Source organism: Populus nigra, chromosome 1 (genome assembly GCF_951802175.1).
Source record: "Populus nigra chromosome 1, ddPopNigr1.1, whole genome shotgun sequence".
NCBI classification, from domain to species: Eukaryota; Viridiplantae; Streptophyta; class Magnoliopsida; order Malpighiales; family Salicaceae; genus Populus; species Populus nigra.
In genome coordinates, this window is record NC_084852.1 from 27,128,877 (window position 1) to 27,151,822 (window position 22,946).

General features: G+C 33.2%; 2 protein-coding genes and 2 long non-coding RNA genes across 4 annotated transcripts; 1 reads left to right on the forward strand and 3 right to left on the reverse strand.

Moving 5' to 3' along the window:
* The first annotated feature begins 5,026 nt into the window (after nucleotides 1–5,026).
* On the forward strand, nucleotides 5,027–9,369 carry LOC133682795 (L-ascorbate oxidase-like). Its single transcript, XM_062106325.1, has 5 exons — nucleotides 5,027–5,450; nucleotides 5,576–5,668; nucleotides 5,810–6,022; nucleotides 6,863–7,057; nucleotides 8,275–9,369. The coding sequence occupies exons 1-5, from the start codon at nucleotides 5,136–5,138 to the stop codon at nucleotides 9,241–9,243; spliced, it is 1,785 nt and encodes a 594-aa protein (XP_061962309.1). The 5' UTR covers nucleotides 5,027–5,135; the 3' UTR covers nucleotides 9,244–9,369.
* Nucleotides 9,370–9,539: 170 nt separating this feature from the next.
* Nucleotides 9,540–10,667, reverse strand: LOC133682804 (uncharacterized). The gene is made up of 2 exons (XR_009836726.1): nucleotides 9,728–10,667; nucleotides 9,540–9,643 (listed from the first exon to the last, which is right to left on the reverse strand). It is a non-coding gene; the product is annotated as an uncharacterized LOC133682804 (long non-coding RNA).
* A 1,235-nt stretch (nucleotides 10,668–11,902) lies between these two features.
* Nucleotides 11,903–16,293, reverse strand: LOC133678307 (vesicle-associated membrane protein 714). Its single transcript, XM_062100597.1, has 4 exons — nucleotides 15,894–16,293; nucleotides 14,957–15,147; nucleotides 13,482–13,645; nucleotides 11,903–12,303 (listed from the first exon to the last, which is right to left on the reverse strand). Exons 1-4 carry the CDS (start codon nucleotides 16,108–16,110, stop codon nucleotides 12,213–12,215), a joined length of 663 nt encoding a protein of 220 aa, XP_061956581.1. The 5' UTR covers nucleotides 16,111–16,293; the 3' UTR covers nucleotides 11,903–12,212.
* A 2,838-nt stretch (nucleotides 16,294–19,131) lies between these two features.
* On the reverse strand, nucleotides 19,132–21,197 carry LOC133688918 (uncharacterized). The gene is made up of 3 exons (XR_009841223.1): nucleotides 21,126–21,197; nucleotides 19,604–19,681; nucleotides 19,132–19,510 (listed from the first exon to the last, which is right to left on the reverse strand). It is a non-coding gene; the product is annotated as an uncharacterized LOC133688918 (long non-coding RNA).
* Between the last annotated feature and the right edge of the window lie 1,749 nt (nucleotides 21,198–22,946).

Here is a 22,946-nt window from a genome sequence, read left to right on the forward strand (position 1 = left end):
GAAGGAGATATGTGCTAGTTTTCATTCTTTGCTGAACTATATAATAAAAAAAGGAAAGCAGGACTGCAGGAGCATGTGGACTTGTTGAAAGGGAAAACGATGAGACATGGCATCTGGGACCATTGCAGGCACTGGCGTGAGAAGTTCTCAGGACAAGCACGTCTGAGACCACTTCCTAAATGACGTGCTTTCATCTTGCTCGATAGACATAACTGGGCTTGACGGCGTTCAGCTTCTTATTCAAGCTTTATGGTGATCTTCCATGCATTACTGTCGTTGGATATATGCTCTTCGATCAGTGAAGCAGCTAGTAATTAGGGATAGCATGCTGCTTTCGTCTTTTTTCTACTGTATCATCACGTGATTAATCGCGTCGGCCTCTAGTTGCAGAAGGCCGGTCAAGGTGTTTCCACCTCTTTCATCCTCATATTCCAGCATATAAAACACATGCGTGTCCAATTTATTAATTGTTTTTTTTTTTTTTATCATTTCGTTTTATTTTTGGACGAGTTGTGGCTTTTACAAGAAATAAACAGAATACATTCTAAATAACATCTAATTAATTTTTAAAAATCATACAAGAAATAAAAAAAAATTAACTCAACTATATAATTTGCTACATTGAAGAAAAGGATTATACTTCTAAATAAAAACTAGATTTTCTAAAATATCTAATGACCCTTCTTCTATCACTATTCTTTCTCTTATAAAAAATAAACACACACCACTATATATATATATATTAAAGTCTTATATATTGCATCACAAAACACTCTTCTCCTTCATCACTTCCCACGTAGTCTTCAATGTTGTGACTTGAATATTCTTAAGAAAATAGGGTCTTTAGATTGGTTTTTGGGTTTGATTTCATGGGTTATTTGAGGCGGTGGCGATGAAGGAGAATAAGAGTAAGCAAGGAGGTTGTGGTGGTTAAAACAAACAAACAAATAAATAAACTTATTATTGTTGTTTAAAAGATGAGAGAAATAATTTTTAAAGAGATTGAATGGAAGAGTTAGACCGATAGTACTAGCTGGCGAATTTATTATTATGTCAGGAAAGAAGAAGAAGCATCGCAACAGCAGATTAATTTCTAGCTACAAGAGGTCAAGGTGTTTCCACTCTTTCATCCTCATATACACGTATGCCGGTCCAATTTATTAACTCTTCATTCTTGGCTATGGTTTCAGAAGCTTTTTTATACAATGTCTGAAACTCTCTGGCTAGATCGAACTCAATTAGAGGTCTTAATAAATCCTAGCTAGCTCGTATCTAGAAGATCATGATGAATATTAATCAAGATTTGAATTCTAAATAACATTTAATTCTTAAAAATCATACAAAAATTGATAAAAAAAACCAACCCATCTGGTTTGCTGTGTGTATATATATATTAAAGACCAGATTAACCACCTTTAAAAACTATCTTTTTTCAAAGTATTCATCAACCCTTTTTCTATCTCTCCTTAATTTCTCCTATTAAAAGTGAACACCCTTCTCTTCTCAACCCAAGTTGTTAATGTCCTCGATGCTGTGACTTGAATATCCTTGAAACAATGCATGGGGGCGGCCTTCATATTGGTGGTAATTGAGTAACTTTGAGAAGTTGGTCCATTAATTAAAACATGCAATTTCAATTTCTTTATTAATTGAGTTGGATTCAAACATTATAATAATTCATATCTGACACTGAATATTATTTTCAAAGAAACTATTAATGGTCGTTTGGAAACTTACTCATTAATTATTGACCTTCAATCTTGGCCTCTAAAGAAAGAGTTGGTTTTCAAACATGGCCTTAATGTCAAGCTCACCATCTATTAATCAAGAACTCGTATTCATTATTATTCACTTTCTATGAACACTGACGAGGCAGCCATGCATTAATTATTACTGCGTGTACAAACAATTAGCCATCGAAGCCATCGAATTAGAACAACTCTAGCTCTGAAGGTAGCAAATGCAAAGGATCTATCCCTCCTGTCTTTGATTCAAGTTATCATATATGTGTTCATATATATGAGCCGATCGATCTTGTCTAGTGGAGACGTCTTAAGACACGTTATTCATGCTTCGAATTGGCGGTCCATCATGGGAACACAATTATTTGCACAACGGCAGCCATGTATGCCCTTGTTCAATCAACAGAACTTGAAGCGTTCATGTTAGCTATTATTGACACGGTAGGGTCAAACGATTGAATTCGTGTTTTTGTTTCGTTTTGAAACAATACACACGATGATGGTATGAACATTATTATTTTCTTTTCATCATGAACAATGAGAACAGGAAGACATGCATGTGCATTCAACATTCTACGCCAGCACTAAAGTGCAAGGAAACCTATCTTTAACCATCATGAGAACTCACAGAAAATGAACAAGGATCGATGGGTTAGAAAACAAACCAGCAGAAACAAGGAACAGAAGAAGAAAACAAGCCTGGCCCTCAACAATTTGGCTAATTTCTTAAAATCTATTTGGATATATATAATTATTGGATTTATTAAATATGCTTCAAGGTAGGAGCTCAGTTATACATTCTATTTCCCCGAAAGGTAAGAAATCGTCGGCTAGAAAGCTTAAAGTGCAGATCTGGAAGCTGTAAAGTGATGGGATTCATTAATTATATAGTCGACAGATATTCTTGCACGTTTCTTTTTTATGAGGTGCATAACATATGCTTTAATTATGACAGTAGATATTGCCTTTTATTTTTTTCCTGACCATATATTCTTTTGTCTTTTAATCTGCTCTTTTTGTCGAGGCTTTAGAGCATGTTTGGGAACGCGGTTCAACCCGTGTTCCCAAAAAAATTTTTAATTTTTTTTATTAAAATTTAATATAGTTTGTATGTTTTGAATCGTTTTAATGTACTAATATCAAAAATAATTTTTAAAAAATAAAAAAACATCATTAGCATATATTTTGGCACAAAAAGTTATTTGAAAAGTACGCATAACCACACTGCCAAATAAACTCTTAGTCTAAAAAGAATCTTTTTCTTAATTACTACGCGACTAATTTAACATATGAACTTTATAATATTCTTGTTAATTTCTTAATTACATGTGTATATATCTTACACACGCTTTATTATATCTAGTTAGTCGATAGGCTCTTAAGATCATATTGATAGACAAAAACCCTAATTAAGAATATATATTCTTAAAATACAACCACACGCTATTATTTGATGAATCATATTATAATAAAAATCTTATAATCTTGATAATCTAGGGTTCTTAGTACAACAAACCTCATATCCTTCACGATAAGTGTAAAAAAAAACCAAAAATAAATATAATTTCTTATAGATAATATTGTGACATAAATGTTCTTATTACACGTCTTATTCAATTTTACCATGTTTTATTTTTTTAGAACTTATTATGCATATCTTTCTTAATTAACATATTCATTTCATTCACTGTTTGCTTGTTCTTTTGGATCCTAATAGTAGGAGACATTTAATCGATGCTTTTCATGGTAACATTATGTAGTGTTTGGTATGTTGGGCAATGTTAAATTGGATATGATAATTTTTTTATAAAATTGTTTGATGTATTTTTGGACAATGCAAAAATCAAGTTTTTATCTTGTTCAAAGCTATTCTGGTAAAGAAATTTTTGTTCAATTAAAAAGGATAGAACAAACTTGTCCAATTCTCTGCACAAGGGTTAACTTAAGTTGATCCAGGTCATTGTAAATATAAAAATGACTATTATTATAGTTTTAAAACCCGATTATAAGGTCGAATTGAGACAAGGCCCATGCCACATATTGTGTTGACCATTGACCCATGCCAATGTTAAGATAAAATTAGTTATTATCATAGTTTTAAACCTAACTTGGGGGTCGACTCAGGGCAAGACTTGAGTTGACCATTGATCGAGTCAACATAAGAATAAAAGTGATTATTATCATGATTTTAAATCTGACTCGGGGGTTGACTCAAAGTAAGGCCCGGGTGGTGGGTTGAGTTGACCATTGACGTGTGTCAACATAAGAATAAAAGTGATCATTATCATAGTTTTAAAATTTGATACGGGGGTCGACCCGATGCCAAGATCGGGTCACGGGTCAGGTTGACCATTGACCCGAATCAACGTGAGAATAAAATTAGTTATTATCATTGTTTTAAAACTAACTAAGGAGTTGACCCGTGTCAAGGCCTAGGTCACAGGCCGGTATGGTCATCCTAGGTTGACTCGGGGCAAGAATTGAGTTATGGGTTGGGAGGGTCAACTCCGGACAAGGCCTGGGATGGTCAACCTGAGTTGACTCAAATTAAAAAAAAAACTAAACAGCCTTATTTTGATAAAAAATATTTCAAAAAAAATCAATAGATTTTTTACCCATATTTTATCTCTAGTCAACTAGTTCGCAAATTGAGCCTGATTTTTTACTGGAAGAAGTCAGATCAATCCTTTATTTTTTTTTAATCCCCAAGCCTCTAGGTCAAGTTCTGTACAATGTCTATCAAATAAAAAAATCATAAAAATAGACTAAATGCAAGACGAGATCATTATCAGTATAGTCTAACGCAGTGTAATCAATTCTATTCAATATATATATAAAAAATAGACCCCAACAAGAACTGCCAATGGAAGTTCTCATAAAAATCATCATACCTAACACACGCACTATGAGTGAGACTCCATGAACATAATTTCGCAGCCACAGAAAATAAAACTTATTTCTATCCATGCGTACACATTGTTTATTACATGCTAGATCCTATATCAATCAACTTTCTGACCCAGCTTCAAATAAAAATTATTTATTTTTCGTATTTAAATTACGAGGTTAACATTTAAAGGGATTTTTTCATCTCATGAATATATTAATTAATGTAGAAGGTGAGGTATGTATTTAAATTCGTTTGAAAAATAAGATCAAATCTGTATTGATGAGTTATAAGCTTATATAAAAATAATCATATAATTAGAATATGAGAAAAAAAATATAAATTAAAAGAAAGGAAGGTTCAGTCCAAATTAAAGGAAACCCCTTCCATCGCCTCTATAAATAGCAGCTCGATAGGGCATCCGCTCGACAGAGGTGATATAGCAAATATCATTACTTGGGCATCCACCGCTACACTACATCTTCTTGAGCATCCAACAGGAGAAAATGGGGACGCTGACTTACAACTTCTTGGTTGAACCATTTTCAAGAAGTTTCAAGGGTCTCATTATTTGGTGTATTTTACTTTATATGATCCAATGTTCATCGGCGACTTCTAATAGGACTGGAAACCATTTTTATAAATGGGAAGTGGAGTACATGTACTGGTCTCCAGATGGGATAGAAAATGTTGTGATGGGAATCAATGGCCAGTTCCCTGGTCCAACAATCCGTGCTAGAGCTGGAGATATAGTTCATGTGCAACTCACAAACAAACTCCACACTGAGGGGGTTGTCATTCACTGGCATGGAATCAGACAGGTTTCTTTCTATACTTTGATCCCATGCTCTGATGGAAGTATCTCTGCATGCAACGGGTTGTTTTTCTGAAAGAATTGTTTTACTGTATTTATCTGGTATTAATTCACTTCTTTTTTATTTTGCAGAAAGGAACACCATGGGCAGATGGGACTGCTTCCATTTCGCAGTGTGTCATTAACCCCGGAGAAACCTTCGATTATAGGTTCACTGTTGACAGAGTAAGAACACTCTACTTCTCTTTCTCTTGCTCTAGCTAACTAGATTAATTAACAAACCTTGACTCTTATGTAGCCCAAAAGCCATTCTTTTATACAGGAATGTTTTAGATGCAGTTTTTAGGGTTTAACTAATTTTTGCAGGCAGGAACGTATTTCTACCATGGACACTATGGAATGCAAAGATCAGCAGGGTTGTACGGTGCCATGATAGTGGATGTGGCAGAAGGAGAGAAGGAGCCTTTCCACTATGACGGTGAGTTTGACCTTTTGTTAAGTGACTGGTGGCACAAAAGCGTTCATCACCAAGAAGTTGGCCTTTCTTCCAGACCAATGCGTTGGATTAATGAACCCCAGGTAGATATTCACCATCCATGTTTCTATCATGAAGATTATATTATGGCCAAAATCCTGTATTTTGATGATTTTTTTCATAAAAACATTGATCCAAAGGGACATATCTAAGCACCATATAGTATATACTCATCACTACCTTAATTTTAGAGTCTAATCAATCTTATAGCAAGCGAGTTAGAAGTCATCTTCTTCTTTTTTTTTTTTTAAATTGTGGATATTCGGGTCAGTTTATACATATATCTTGACTAATTTTTTAATATTCTAAAATTAATGATTATATAAGCTTTTAATGATTCTGATATTTATAATATTTTAAATGATAATTTTTAAAAAACAAATCCAGATTAATTAAATTAATTAAATTAATTAAATTAGACCCTCAAAATTAAATGGAAGTCTTCTTCATTAGTTCGGTTATCACATCATCCTTTGCTAGAAGAGTCAATGTCAACCATTACCTATCATAGTGCCATGCATATTGTGAATGGTGGCATGACCAGCCCCAACTAGCTCTCGAAGGGACAATGAAATATACATCCTGCCGGGATTTCCATCTTTCTAATTTAGAACATAAGATTTTGGATTTCTAATTTAGAACCCTTTTCTTTTTTTTTTGCGGTGCATCGCACAAACAAACGGATATTTCAAAACAAATGGATTGGAAAATAAAGAAGGTGATTACTATATTGCTTTAATTTGTCCATGGTAGTTGGTAGACTCTGTTAACTTTTTGACCCCAAAATTCAAAAGGAGGGAATAAAAAGGAAAGCAGGTAAAGCAACATATTAATTAAATATATTTCTCTCACTCGTTTTCTTTTGAAAATGATCATATCTTCAGGCCCTACTTATCAATGGAAGAGGACAATATGGGTGTTCCCTGGCAGCTCATTACGGCAACTCCTCTTTTAGCCAGTGCAATATAACAGGACATGAACAATGGGCCCCTTATATCCTGCATGTGGATCCAAACAAGACCTACAGAATAAGAATCGCCAGCACTACTGCTCTTGCTTCTCTCAACTTGGCCATTGGGGTAAGTATTTATGGTAGTAAAAACTTAAAGAGTTCTTGATTCTCTTTCACACAGCACGTAGGATAGCCCCTTTGGGTTGCACTGCGATGCATGCCCTTATCATGATTTGGATCGAACCCCATTCTAGTGTAAATTCTTGAGTTGCACTGGTTGTTTATATAGCTGGAAAAATACAATCCACTCCCATTTTTTTTAAGAAATTTAACTCATCCATTGTACATTTAGAATCTGATATATGGTTCTTTTTCCACCAACATTTTAGATTATTCATGTTGGAAAACATATATTTAACCTACATATCAAATTAACATGAAGAACACTATAAAATTCTTCTAAATACACATGAATTATGATGAAATTAGGAGGATATCCTTCTGCCAAAACTCAAAGAAATATATGTGAGAGAAAACATCAGAGGGAGACTGAGAAATAGAGGGGAGGGTGAAGGTGAGGGAGAGAGATCAGAAGTCAAAAAGAAAAATATATTCACCAATTAATCTGCCAAAAAATAAAGAAAAGTGAGAAAAAAGAAACCAAATCAAAAGGTGGGTTTGAAATGGTGTCTTTCAAGTGTCGACAGTGGCAGCAAATCACGAGCACAATGTTTGCCTTCGTTTAAGCTAATTCACTGTCCTTGAAGAAAGGACGACTAGGACTAGCTAGTTAAGAATCTCTGCATCTATTTTCACTTTTTGCAGTTTAAGTGACATGTTTTCCTTCCCAACCTCCCTGGCCTTTTTGTCAGACAACTCAATTTGGCCTTATGCCCTTTATCATTGGATCCATAAGCGTGATTCGGTGCCTGTAAATTGAACAGTTCTGACTTCTGAGCCCATAGACATCACTACAATTTGGCCTTATGGCCTTTATCATTGGATCCATAAGCGTGACTCGGTGCCTGTAAATTGAACAGTTCTGACTTCTGAGCCCATAGGCATCACTATTCACTGTGCATGTCGACAAACCTTACAGGCACAGCTAGCTCCCTTGTACAACTCTGACCTGTGTTAAGCTACTGTCTGAGTTTTGACACAACCATACATTTGAAAGTGTACAGAAATAGGAAAGAAAAGGAGAAGGAGATGATTAAATTAATGAATGAAACAACTTTGGGGCCCTCCACCTTTTTGATTAACCTGAGCACTAATGCAAATTGTTATCATTGCAAATGGATGTGATGGCTAAAATTATTTATGTTTTGTTGTATTTGTCTACAGAATCACAAAATGATGGTGGTGGAAGCCGATGGAAATTATGTGCAACCATTTGAGACTAATGATTTGGACATTTATTCTGGTGAGAGTTACTCAGTCCTGTTAAACACAAGTCAAGACTCCTCCCAAAACTATTGGATTTCTTTTGGTGTAAGAGGAAGAGAACCTCACACCCCACAGGCCCTAACCATATTAAACTACAAGACCAACTCTGCATCGAAACTCCCTCTTTCACCACCTCCTGTAACTCCCAGATGGGATGATTATGCTCACAGCAAGGCATTCTCTAACAAGATTAAGGCCCTGGATCATAAAAGTATCCCTAAGCCTTCACCGACTTACCACCGTAGGATTGTCCTGCTAAACACCCAGAACAAGATGAATGGCTATACCAAGTGGTCTATCAATAATGTTTCCCTGTCATTACCTGCCACACCTTACTTGGGGTCCATCAGATTTGGCCTGCGGGATGCTTTTGACCAAACAAAGCCACCTGAGGATTTTCCAGGGCATTATGATGTTATGAAACCACCAGTTAATCCTAACACCACTACTGGAAGCGGGGTTTACATGCTAGGTTACTATAGCACAGTGGATGTGATATTGCAAAATGCAAATGCATTGACAGAAAATGTAAGTGAAATACACCCATGGCATTTGCATGGTCATGATTTTTGGGTGCTAGGGTATGGAGAAGGGAAGTTCACCAAATCTGACGAGAAGAAATTCAACTTGAGAAATCCACCTTACAGAAACACTGCAGTGATATTTCCTTACGGATGGACGGCACTGAGGTTTGTGGCAGATAATCCAGGAGTATGGGCCTTCCATTGCCATATTGAGCCACATTTGCATTTGGGGATGGGCGTGGTTTTTGCTGAAGGTGTCCAGCATGTTGCTAAGATTCCTAAGGAAGCCCTTTCTTGTGGTTTGACTGGGAAGAGGTTCATGACTGGAAGCCATTTGGGCTAAGTTGATGTCTTTTGTTTTGTTTATGCATGCAACGCGATGAGGAGTTATATGCCTTATTTGTATGGTGTTTGAAATTTAAGGTGTTAATGTTATCATTATAAATTATAAGGTAAACTATTTAGTCGATATTGTGATGCGGTACAATTGAAGATCCATTAAAAGCTTGATCCATAATAATAATAATAAAAAAAGTTACCAAACTAGTGAAATATGACCTAAGAAACATAGAGATATGACCTAAGAAGCATAGAGTTGATGCAACTCTATGGAAGACACAATTCTCCAAATACTTCGGCCTTCAATTCCTTCCTACCAACACAGCCGCGAGGATGGTCTAAATACTTGGTCTTGTGATCATCAATATTGAGACAAGTCATAGGCCATGTTTTGTCCAAACAATCTACAAGCACAGAGCTCTCAAACTCATCAACCCAAATTCCATGGTTATCAGGCCACAATGAAAAGTGGTGTCCACAAGACATACCTTAACTCCATATCGGGACACTTGTTCGGCGAGATATGGACCAACCGGGCCAGTGCCAATAACGATCACATCAAAGCTAGACCTATCAGCAGGATCAAACCATGAGAAATCAAAATCCAAGAACTCTGGTTTCGGTTCAGATTTCAAGTCAAGAAAGCTTCCAAAACTTGCTGCTTAGGATTCGGTGGTGGGATTTTCTCCAAGGTATGATGTTGGATTTGTGAGGAGAATAAAGGAGTAGGTTTATGGTTTGGTAGAGAAATTTTAGCAGCAGGAGCTGGAGAAAATAACCTCAGACAAATAGCCATATACAACACGAGAGAAAGAGAGACGGAAAGCAGTAGCCTTCCAAATATGCTGCCTCTCAGTCTCTGTTTATTGCATGAACCGTGATCTAGTGAATATAGACCGGAAAACTTGAAGGTTGATGTTTCATGCAGCGGCCTATTTGACAAATTGTAGGCTTCTTCCTTCTCGGAGTTGGGTAAGGCCATAAAAAGTTAAAAAGTACTGGAAATGACAAGTATCATTGATGGTTTTTTTATATAAAAAAAAAACTCATGGAATTGAAAAGTTTCCCTATGATACCTTTGGTGCAACGACATTCAAGATTATCTGAAAAAAAGCAATTTGAGATTTTGCTCTTAGCATATATAAAAAAAATATTGAATCCCTAAAAATATCATATGTCTTGAGATTCCTCACAAAAGCTGAGAATGTAATTCTATTTTAAAAGTGGAATTTGAGATGTCAGGACATTCAATATTTTTTTTTACTTAATTTCTTCCATATTTTATATTAAATTAACTAGCATACCCTTATTTTTACTACTAATAAAAACCCAAATACTTGAGGTGATTGATTTATACGTATTTGTTAGGAGTTGAATTTGGACACTCAATATATATGTTTCGATGAGTTTAATCTAATACCAAAATTATTAGTATAATATATATGTTATATAATTTATCTCTTAGATATATTAATTTACTTGATATATATAATAGTTTTGTAAAGTTAAATTTATTATTAAATTCATTTCAATCTTTTAATTTTAAAGTTTTAAACAGTTAAAACTACTAGTGTTAATATAAAATAGTAATATTTTATAATCAAAGTAAATTTACTCACATTTCTTATAAATTTTCGATGATAGACCTAACTCGTAAAGACTAGTAATTTTATTTTATTGCAAGAATTTGTCCTATCATAAAATCTTATTAATTTATGATTTAAAAATAAATTTTAATTATAATTTTTAAACCTAACTTAAAGAAGATTAATCTAATACAAATCTCGAGTTGCAATTAATTTTTTTTAAAAAAATTAAAATTGTGTTTCTTTATTATATTTTGACTAAGTTTTTTTTTCCTAAATTGATTAAATCACATGTTAAAGGTTTTATTGGGTCAAAACCATGTATGTTCTTCCTTTATTTTTTTATAAAACCCGGCCTAGTTAAAACCCCAATTCATCCTAATCTCGGGCCGGACCCGGACCATGTTTTAAAACAGTGGTTTTAATAACCATGCACCAGCACAATGTAGGTTAGAGATAATACATTGCTTACCAGCATACAATTCCAGAAACTTAACTGTTCTTTGAAAACACACACAGACAGACTTGTTAGACCAAATTAATTATGGATTCCACAATCTCCAATTGTGCACTTACAGGTGATATTGTTATTTATCATCATCCTTGTTATTTTTCTACTGGGCTATGATTTTATGATTATATTATCATATGAACTTAATTGTACTTACCAGTAATTTTGCAACTTCTGCTCGTTGGACCACAAGACACGGCAAAATTTAAGTGGTACGAAAAAATAACAACAACAACAAAAGCTTCAATGCCCTGCTCTAGTCTCCGGGACAGGTTAGACAAGAGGGTGGGTGCGGTGCTTGAATAGAACGAGTGTTCTAATTGCGTGCATGCATAACACCAACTCGAATTTCTCACATTAACCAGGAGCAGGTGACGAAAGGGGGTAGAAAATACTAAAAAAACAAGACAACTAATTTGCCCAATAGAAGAATTTAAACATAAGCAGCATCTGCTTGCGCATGGAAAATGGGAAGAGGAAGAAAAATAAGTCGCAAACACAGTTAACACAGACAGACTGATAGATGAAGACCACATATAGTGTATGACAGTTGATGTTCCATAAAATGAATCTGAAACTCAACACTATATTACACAATAGCAAGAATCAAGGAATTTGCAGTGTATTCACAGATGACCAGTAACAACAAAAAACAAGAAATGAGGCTTTTCTGTAATAAATATCACATACACCGCATGCAATAACAGCGTAGGAATCTATGGTGCTATTTCTGGCACTTGGGGAAGGTTTAGATTCCACATACATGTCAAAATTTCATAGTCCAGTGGAGCTCCCCTTGAATGAAATATGCATATATGGATGTCGCAGATCTTTGAGCATACCTCAGCAGAAATTCAGCACCGATAAAGCAGAGACTCAAGATCTGCATGAAGGTAGAGTGATGCCTCCACAACAAGCAGCAATTATTATGTACAGCAACAAAACAATCACGCATGTCAACAGGGCCCTGTCATGGAAACATAAATTTTGCGCTCACTTTATGTACCAGTCAGTTGCTTGCAATTTAAACCACTTCTACATTGCAATAAGAATAGATTGAAGATTTGGGTTTTTTTGTTGATTGCCCCGTTCCATGTAAAAAAATCAAGAAATAGGTAAGGCAATTGCTTATCATGCCAACTTTTCAATATGTACTACGAAGAGAATATGCAAATATACTAGATAACTAACCATCTATTGCAATTGATATGTAAATAGTTACTAAACCTATTTTGCATCCACCAGCCAAGTTCTAGCATAATAGTTCACAGAAAAAATATATCCAAAAGTAGGTTGTGTTTAATTTATTGTCTAGAAACAGAAAGGACAAGCATGTGGTTGGTTGAAGAGACAAACATGAAAATAAATCCGTTTTTGATATAGTTTTTTTTTTTGGAGTGAATTTGTCCTTTTAAAAAAACAGGAACGACATATTCCTCTCTCAACTATCTTTGTCGCTTTTGTCGCAAGACAGTAACAAAATACTATCTTAGTGTCTTGAGACAAGAGGGACAAATACACAAGGGGCATAATCGTACGTAGTTGAAAAATTAGAGACATAAAAATAGATCTGTCTGGGATAATTTTGAAGTGAATACTATTTTTTAAAAACAGAAAGGACACACATGTCTTCTATGTCCCAGCTATCTCTATCTCTTACGTCCCAAGACAGTAATCAAACGTCAACTTATAGTCAAGTGGCAATCATCATCTAGATTTAAAGTATTTAAATGACAGTATTAAACAAGCTAAGGGTGGGGACAGTATCTTTCTCATTAAACAAGCTAAGGGTGGGGACAGTATCTTTCTCATTAAACAAGCTAAGGGTGGGATAATGGGCAATGCAGAGGGAGAAAATGCTTAAATGAGCATATTGCATGGGTTTCTAAAATCTTGCATACCCCTTAACCAAAGGTCCCTTTTTTTTTTTTTTAATCTCTAAGAGCATATGGATTCTTTTTGCATCTAGAGATGGAAATAAGCCAATTTTTCCTTTTTCGACTTCTCACATTTTCTGGCCTCAAACTGCTGTTTTCTCTAGCAACTTCTAAATTTAGAAATTTAATGCAGTAAGAAAAATCTTTTAGCATCAATGAACAAAAACTAGAAAATTAGAATTCAAAGGGGAAATCATAGGGCTCTTACAAGAGCTTAGCATTCTTCATCCAGAGAGCTCTTCGAAGGCCCTTGGACTGTTTCTTGAAGTGAAATGCACCATCTTGCATTGTTGCCGTTTTGTCAACAAGAAGCTCAATTCGGTCACCTCTCTCAAGTATTTTCTCGATGTTTTCTACCATAATTGTACGGATCTGCACACACTTTTCCAGCACTTGTGAGCACAATATCAATGAGGGGAAAAAATAAAATCCCAAACCGCAACTACCTCCCACCCATCCCCAAGAAAAAAAATTAACAAAGAAAGATTCTAACATCAACAGGCCACAGAAGCATATGACAGTCATGAACTTCAGGAGCCCTAAATGACCTTCTTTACTGTTATTATTATTATTTTGAACCTCGCCTAGATGAACTAAAAAGCTGCAATAAACTGGAACAAAATATTGTGTGATGCATGAGCAAATAAGGAAACCTAGTTTATAGTGAGTTAGCAATTAAGGTTGTTCATTTTATTTTTTTGAGTTCTATACTACTACTTCTTAGCACATTATATGAAAAGAGAGTACAATTCATAATTTGAAAGGCACTACCAAATGAATCAGGGATATAGGACGTTAATATGAAGCAGACAGTTCAGGAATAAAAAAAAATGCAGCAGTTAAAGAGAATTTTTTATCTGAATCTCATGAGCAATCATGTGCATGTGATTGTTTACGTTCACTTATGTTATTTATCAGGATTGAGATAAGTTTAGCATCATCCCATGAAGTAGATCATCCTGTGATGATGGCAGAAAAAGATAAACTCTTGCTTTTCTATATTTGGTTTGGTTCTTACTCTACTTACGAATCTTAGAATTTCTTTTTAGAGAGCTGAAAACCTTTGAACTGCATCACGTGCTCAAAGGCACAAAAATTAGCATAGCTTAAACACATTGACTTGTGATAAACGATGCATATTAAGAAAAATCTATGTTTCCATGATATTTAAGTGTTTTATAGATATATGGACTATATTGCAAAAACAAACTGAATGTTGTGCTGCTATTAACTGACACCCAGTCTTTCAAACAAGCGCCCCTAAAAATACATTCTTTATTAGGACCTGTAACAATTATAGAACTAGGAACATTAGAAAATAACATGAGAAGGTGCTTGAGTTCAAACTGAAATAAGTGATCTTTTTTTGTGCACTTGAAGAGTCAGCGATGTGGTATAGAAAGGCCATCTCAATCATGCAGCCTTGCTGAATATGAGAAAAAGAGAAGATAAAGCTCAACAAATGAGCTAGGAATGGTTACATTCCCCCCTCTTTTGGGTTCAAGCCATTGTCTTGGAGGATTGTTGAGCTTGACGTTTTCTCCTTTGATGCGATCAATAGAACGTCATACTAGTTGTTGTAATATTTCATTAAAACAAATTCTTTGCTATGGTGCCTTGGTCATAGAGATGTAGAAGAAAAATAAAGTATATTGAATTTGCATGAGAGCAGAAGATACTTGCCTCGCCAACTTCACCTCTTACGCGACTGAGAGTATCAGCACTAGGATTGCTGGAGAAGAATTCCATTTGCTGATGCAGGACCCTTGAGAATTCATCATTCATTGCATATGCTGGCGCATAGTGGGCAACCCGTCCATAGTTTTTCATGAACCTCATGTGAATGTCCTCTAAGTACGTAAACGGAATCCTCCCTGAAGACATTATAATATACCATAAAGACAACAAGAAAAAAACTAGAAAATCTCTATCATAACCAAGAGAGAGTTATTCAATCGCAGTGACCCAGCAAGAGACAGAAAACTAAAGGTAAATAACAAAGTGACACATAACTATGTATCAGTCGCCATCTGAAAACCACAATTTCACCATTTCAAATCAGCTAAATGCCATAGATTGACCACTGAGAAACAGGGAGATAAACTCATGCCGGTCATTAAATGTCAAACATAACAAAAAACTCTTTTCTTCTTCTTCTTCTTTTTTTTTTTTAATCAAAGGTAAATTCGGTCAACAGTAGCAACAATTTCTAAGCAAATCATTTTCTGTGTGAAGATAAAATCAAGATTGCTCTCTTTCCAAAACTTTACATATCTCATTGTCAATTAAGTCCTAAAAGTCCTAAAATCGGGTAAAATAATTTCAAACCCAAGGAGTTGGCCTGGTAGTTTAAAAGGTATGATCTTGGAGCCATCGCCAAGTCGAATTTATCAAATTCCTCTTAATGAATCTGATAAGAAAAATTAAGTTCTGGTTGACTGGTCGGAGGATGCTCCTTACGTCGAATTAAAAAGGTAAAATAATTTCATTTTCCGGCGATTCAAACCAACACACGATTCAGTAACTGAAACCAATATAATCAGCAAGGAAAAAAATTTGAAATAAAATATAGCATAATATAAGAGTAAGTGGCGAAGAATGGAAAGCTATGGATACGTACTGCCGAAGGTGTCGTTTGCCATACAGAGAAAAGTGAGGCCATCGGATCTTAGTATGTGAAATATGTAACGATCTTGCGAGAAGCAAAGCCTTGAATCAGCTTCCGATGGAAGTTTCTCCAGGATCCGTCTCGCCACCGCCCCTGTGTTTCCCGTCACCGCGCTGAACTCAGACAGCACCACCGTTCCCCTCGCCACTACCGCATAAATGATCGCCATCTCTATCTCTCCCTCTCTGTATTTTCAATTTGACGGTGGTGGCTTAGAAATTAGTTTTTTTTTAGTATTTAGTGATATTTTTGGGGTTTTGAAAGGGAGTTGGGAAATCAAAGGGTGGAGCCGGCCAGCTATATGATTATGGCCACCGGTAAGTCTACGCGGGGACAATAAGTCCTTCGACCGGTGGGATTTTTATAGATAGTTAATAGCGCGTTTGATACCGTGAGGATTTTTAGTTTTTATTCTTATATTATATTAAAATAATTTAAAAATATTAAAATAAATTAATTTGAACTAAAAAAATAAAATAATTTTTTTAAAATCACTTTTAAAACTAAAAAATAAACGGATTCTAAATATATTATGATATTGTTTGTTTTTGTGATTCAACCATGTATTATTGAAAAACTTTTCTTTAAATTATTTTTTTATATTTCTGAATTGTTTTAATGTGTTGATGTCAAAAATAAAAAAATTATTTTAAAAAAAACTTTTAAAATGCAAAAATAAACGGGCTCCAAGTAGATTATGCTATTGTATGTTTTAGCGATTCAACCACGTACTGTTGAAAATTTATTTCTGATATCATTACATCAAAATGATTCAGAAACATAAAAAAATAATTCAAAGAAAAAAATTTCAACGGTACATGGTTGGGTTGTTTTAGTTATCCAACCACGTATTGTTGAAAATTTTTTCTTTGAATTATTTTTTTATGTTTCTGAATTGTTTTGATATAATGATGTCAAAAATAAATTTTAAAAAATAAAATAAAATATTATTTTGATATATTTTTAAATAAAAAATATTTTAAAAAACAACCGCTACAACAATATCATACACTACCTATTTACCCTTGTCACCTTCCACGTTTGATCAATATTTTTTAAAAGTTAAAAAACACATCCAAGCATTTGTTAATGTGTTTTTATAAAAAAATATATTTAAATTATATAAAGATTGATGATCTCATCAACTTGAAAAGTCTAAAAACAACCTAAATAACTAGAAAAAAAATAGTTTGACTAAAAACAGTTTCATGATGACATTATTTTTTTAATATTGAGACAATAATATATTAGATTAATATGGGTTAACTCAAGTTAGCACGTAAAATTCATAACTCGGGTCATAAGACCATGATAACCTCATGAAAAGTAAATAAAAAAAATACATTGAAGCTCGATTCTCAATTAACCCAATGTTGATGAATGAAATAAAAAAAAATAATTAAAAAAGGACAAAAAAAACTTGAATCAACATGTCAAACCTTGTTCATGAGACTAGAATAACCAAATAAAAAACAAATTAAAACAAATTATGAAACTCAATTACCAATCAATCCACATTAAATGATGAAATTGAAAAAAAAATCAATTAAAAAAGAACAAAAAAAAAACTAAAGTCAACCCCGTTTAACCCAACAAACCCTTGACCTGGGTCATTAGACTATAATAACCTCATAAAAAATAAATCAAAATAAATTATGAAGCTTAACTCTCAATCAACCCAGATGGTGAATGATAAATTTTAAGTGAAGATAAAATCATTAACAAAAAAAGATAAAAAAACCCAAGTCAATCGAATTAATCTGCAAAAGTTGTGACCCAGGTAATCAGACTGAGATAACCTCATAAAAAAACTGAAATAAATTATGAAGCTTGATCCCCAATAAATATAATATTAATGGATGGAATTGAAAAAAATAATAAAAAAAGATATTGTGTCAATAAATAATTCTTTGTGAGGAAAGGAACAATGATTTTCCCTTCTTAATTATTAAAAATTTGTTTCGATGTAACAAAAAAAATCTAAATAATAGAGAATTATTTGGTGTTATTATTAAACTTAACCTAACAGGTTAACCTTGAAACCTCTCGATCCAATTTTTTACCAAATCTAGATTTAAAATTAAACTATATAAAAGTTCTTCTAATAAAAGTAGCAAACTTGGTTGATCTAAAAAACAACTCGACTAATTAGTAAAACAAAGTCTGAGGATGAGATTGAGAAAAAAATAAAATTGACAGAAAAAACTTTTCAACTCAAATTCGTACCTAGCTCGGATTTAAAATTAAATCATGTAAAAATTATCCTAACATGACCTAATCGACTTAGTTGATTGGTAAAAAAAGTCTAAAGATGAAACTGATAAAAAAAAATCTCTTTCGCTCCAACCTTTTTTCTAGCTTTGATTTAAATTAAATCGCTTATAAGTTACCTAGTATGATCTAGTCAACTTAATTAGTTCAAAGATAACTTAAATAATTGTTAAAAAAATTATGGATAAAATTAAAAAAAAAGGAGTAGCAATGAAGCTCCACAAAAAATCCTTTTGTTTTAATAGAGTAGGTAATTACACTCGACTTGGCAAGGTGATTCAAGAAACTTATGATCCTAAGCCTGACTCGGTTTGGGTTTTAATTTAAACCATGAAAGATCAAGCTCAGCCAAACTTGATTTACTTGTGATCTTATTATCCTAACTAAACCCGATCCAATCAACTCTATATATTTAATGAAGAAAACAAATAAGTTAGCTTCCTAATTCATGAGTTGATGACTCATATTTTTTTAAAAAATTATATCTTAAACCAAGTTTGAAAACTATGATCTCATGTGTGCACGGATAATGCATAGAGGATCTATGCTATTACTAGGGGTGAACAAATTCGGTTCGGTTCGGTTTTTATCTAAAAAACTAACCAAAATCAAAATTTGAAAAACTAAAAAATTCAAACTGGAACCAAACTAGATCTGGTTCAAACTGACCGGTTTCAGTTCGATTCGGTTCGGTTTTTTAATAGAAAAACCAGAAAACTTGTATTATTGTTTTTTTAGGTTTTTCTAGGCTTTTTGGGCTTTCTAATGGGTTTTCTGATGGGCTTTCTAATTAATGTAAAAATTATCTAAGTTTGTTACAAAATTCTATAATATATTTAATATTTTGTCACTAAATATTCATTTATATTAAATTATTACTGCTAATATTGTGTTTAATATGTTGCAAGTCTTTCTAATATTTGTGTTTTGGACTTCTCTCCTGCATCAAAGTTTAAATAACACACATACCAAATTAAAATTAAAATTACAAAGCATTGCCTTCAAAATGGCTTAAAAAGAAACAACAAATAACAATGCCATAAAAAATAAAACACTTCATGCAAAAAATATAAATCTTCATTGTGCACATTATCCCAATAAAAAAGCACATCAAGATGACAAGAACATTGCACTTTGATTCCATAATACCATTGACATCAAAACCTGAAAATCAAGATATAAAATTATAACATGATAAAATAAATTAGAATATGTAAAAATAAAAGGTAGTATTTTACCATTAAAGTAACTTCTAAACTAATTATCATATGATGCTACATATAACTTTCCACCAAATTCTACAAAATAAGAAATTAGACATGTTAGATGATTGCAAACAATTTAATTAATAAATTATAAAATAAAAGGTGCAAGTTTCTAAAAACTTTTACCTGACTCAAGGTTTTTGTAGGTTTCAAGATCATTTATCGAGCTTCTTGAACATTGATAAATTCAAAGAAACTATCAAACTAATAAAAACTTAAATGTCAGGCAAAAACAAAAAACAAAATGGAAAGTAATATCAGCCAAAACATTACACAGAAACAATGAAATTAATGATAAATAAGTAAATATAGGACACACAATCTAATTTCTAAAACTTTTGTTCCATATCACATGCCTGGTATGTACATAAAAAGACACAGATCAGTCCACTAGATAAAAGACAGACTAGAGGACCACCATGAGTTATAATTGGAGGTTCCTGAGGTGCTTGTGAAGCAACATGACAGAAACTCATAAATTTCTCATAGCTAACAATAACAGCAATAGATGTCAGCAAAACTATCCATCTAGCATTGTACAAATAGTTGTATCAGTAACAAGTACAATATCTATTGATGTAAATTCAAACCTTGTTTCCATCTTGATTAGTAAGGTTTAAACTTCTTCCCACCCACCTTATAACACCTGAACTAAAGCACATGCACTATCAAGTTTTGTGACAGCATTTTTACTTCTCTCTAAATGCCAAGAGTAAACATCTAAATCCCAAGAACTTCACTATAATTCCAGGAGTAGGAGAAAGGGAAGTGATTCAAACAACAAGAGATTGCAATAACACAAATAAACAGTCATGAAAATCACAAAAACAATGAAACAACAAGACACAGTCAACATATATCCTCAAATTTGAAGAGTATATATTTTCAAATCAATAAGAAAAGAAAAACATAATTTCTAATTTCTAAACATCCATAGGCACCAAAACTAGCTTCTCCAGGATAGGTGACCCAGGCTGCACAAGTTTCTTGTTTAAAATGGAGTATCAATTAGACAATATTTAGTCATACATGAGACTAATCAAACTAGCAACTCTAATTGTTCATCAATACTAAAAAAAATAAACATTCCACCTCAGACTAACACCAAGCTTTCAAAGATTTAATTCTTGTTTTTGTGTTTTCCAAGTGTTAACAGTGAGGATTGCCCATGTAGCAGCTACTTACATCAGGCATTTGATATGGAACAAAAGTTTTAGAAATTAGACTGCCAACACCATTTTTTGTTATTAATTTTAGAAGTTTTAGAAACAATCACATCACACGTTATTAGTGACAGAATTAATGAAATTAATGACTAAATATAGGACACACAATCATATTACACAGAAATGAATGAATGGCAATGCAGGGCTTTACCCAGAATACACATTATACACTACATAGAACACACAGAAACAGAATCATACAGAATACACAAAATGCACAAATAAAAATCATCCATACACTAATCACAGAAGACACACTACATAGAACAACAGATTTATTAATGCAAAAAAAAAAAATCAAGCAAAATACATAGAATGCTCAAACTCTGGTGTTAAAAAAAATCAACCAACAAATACACAGAATCACAAAGTATATGTTAAAAAAAATAAAAATAGAGATTGACAGAAAAAAGAAATCATACCTGGTGTCAGTTGGGACACAATTCAAGGTCCGGTGTGAAAGAGGGAGGGACTGGTTTGCTTGATTTGGACTCTGGTGTTTAAAAAAAAATCAACCAACAAATACATAGAATCACAAAGCATATGTTAAAAAAAATAAAAACAAAAATTGACAAAAAAAAAATCATACCTGGTGTGAGTTGGGACACGATTCAAGGTCGAGTGTGAAAGAGGGAGGGACCGGTTTGCTAGATTTGCACTCTGGAGGTTTGGTGTGCCGGTGTGGTGTGTGTCATGTGACTCGTGGCTGACTGGCTAAGTTGTTAGTTTTGAAGATGAAGATGATGTGGGAGAGTCAGAGAGGGATATGGATGAAGAATTGAAGACGGATTAACTTGGTTTTGTTGCAGAGTGAGTGAAAGTGTGAATTGTATGAGGTGCGGCAGTGAGGATGAGGGAGTGGCTGCAAGGAGTCGCTGGAGTGAGAATGTCTAGGTCTAGGGTTAATTACATTTTAGAACACGTTTTTTTATTTGTATTTATAGTACCTCTTAAACCAAACCGGTTCGATTCGGTTGGGGTTTTGCCGATTTTAGGTTTCGGAAACCGAAACCAAACCGAACCGAACCAAAACTTTTTACAAAAAAGATAATTGGTTTAATCGGTTTTTTTTTGTTTGGTTTTTTTGGTTTTTGTTTTCTCGGTTTCTCAGTTTTTTTGTTCACCCCTAGCTACTACTTAGACTTAACTTGCTCCTGACTTTAAATTTTAACCAAGATTTTTAATGTGGAATCTAAGAGCTTATGAATATAAAATCCTAAGCCTTATTATTTGTTATTGAGCCACCTTTTGTTGTTAAAAGAAATAAAATGTTATGAATGGCTTTGGAAAGGGACGAGACAAAAATTTATTTTCAAAATATGGAAAGAGGTATTTTATTTTAGGATGAAGAAATAGGTAATTTAATATCTTGTCTTTATGAAGAGATTAATTAAGAAAAAAGCAGAAAGAAGTACTAATTAAAAGAACTTGCTTACTAAATAGATGATAAATTAGTATTTAATTAAACTAATACAGTTTGTTTTGTTTTATTTCATGACTATAACTAATAAAAAGCCAGGTGGAGTAAAAAATATAATATAAATCGTTTTTTATATATAAATAGATAGATTGAAAATCATAAATAAGAAAACGTGGGTTGATCACGAGTTATAATAGACAATTACTATATTATTACCCGCACTATGTTACGGATTTTTTGATGCAAAATATTATCTAGGTGCGTTAAAGTATTTTTATCAGAAAAAAAACTATATGAGAATTTAATGTAACTTGATAGATTTAAAAATAATTAGATGAGTGATAAAAATATAATTTGACTATAAAAAAATTAAGAAAATATTGAAACGACAATATATTAAATTTATTTGGATCCAACCAGGTTAACTTGTCAAATCCACTTCCCAGATTATGAGACCATAATAACCCTATAGAAAACAAATAAAAAAATATTATACCTAATTTTCAATCAACTCAGCATTGAATGATAAAATAAAAAATAAAATTCAACTAAAAAAATTAAGTCGAGTCAACCCGGGTTAACTTGTCAAACCTGGGTAATCCTATAAAAAGTAAATAAAAACAAATTATAAAACTCAATTCCTAATCAACTCAATGTTGAAGGCTAAAATAAAAAAAATAAATTAAAAAAGGACATAAAAAACTACCAAAGTTAACTAACTAATCCATCGACCAGGTCATAAGACCAGAATAACCTCATAAAACACAAACTGAAACAAGTTATGAATCTTAATTTTCAATTAACCCAATATTAAAGTATGAAA

Bases quoted from the DNA above. Each gene is read 5' to 3' on its own strand.
- LOC133682795 (XM_062106325.1), top strand. From the start codon at position 5,136: ATGGGGACGCTGACTTACAACTTCTTGGTTGAACCATTTTCAAGAAGT. The intron at 5,669-5,809 runs GTAAGAACACTC...TAATTTTTGCAG, and splicing joins ATAGGTTCACTGTTGACAGA to GCAGGAACGTATTTCTACCA. The intron at 6,023-6,862 runs GTAGATATTCAC...TCATATCTTCAG, and splicing joins GTTGGATTAATGAACCCCAG to GCCCTACTTATCAATGGAAG.
- LOC133678307 (XM_062100597.1), bottom strand. From the start codon at position 16,110: ATGGCGATCATTTATGCGGTAGTGGCGAGGGGAACGGTGGTGCTGTCT. The intron at 15,148-15,893 runs GTACGTATCCAT...TAATGTCTTCAG, and splicing joins GGCAAACGACACCTTCGGCA to GGAGGATTCCGTTTACGTAC. The intron at 12,304-13,481 runs GTAAGAGCCCTA...TTTCCATGACAG, and splicing joins ATGAAGAATGCTAAGCTCTT to GGCCCTGTTGACATGCGTGA.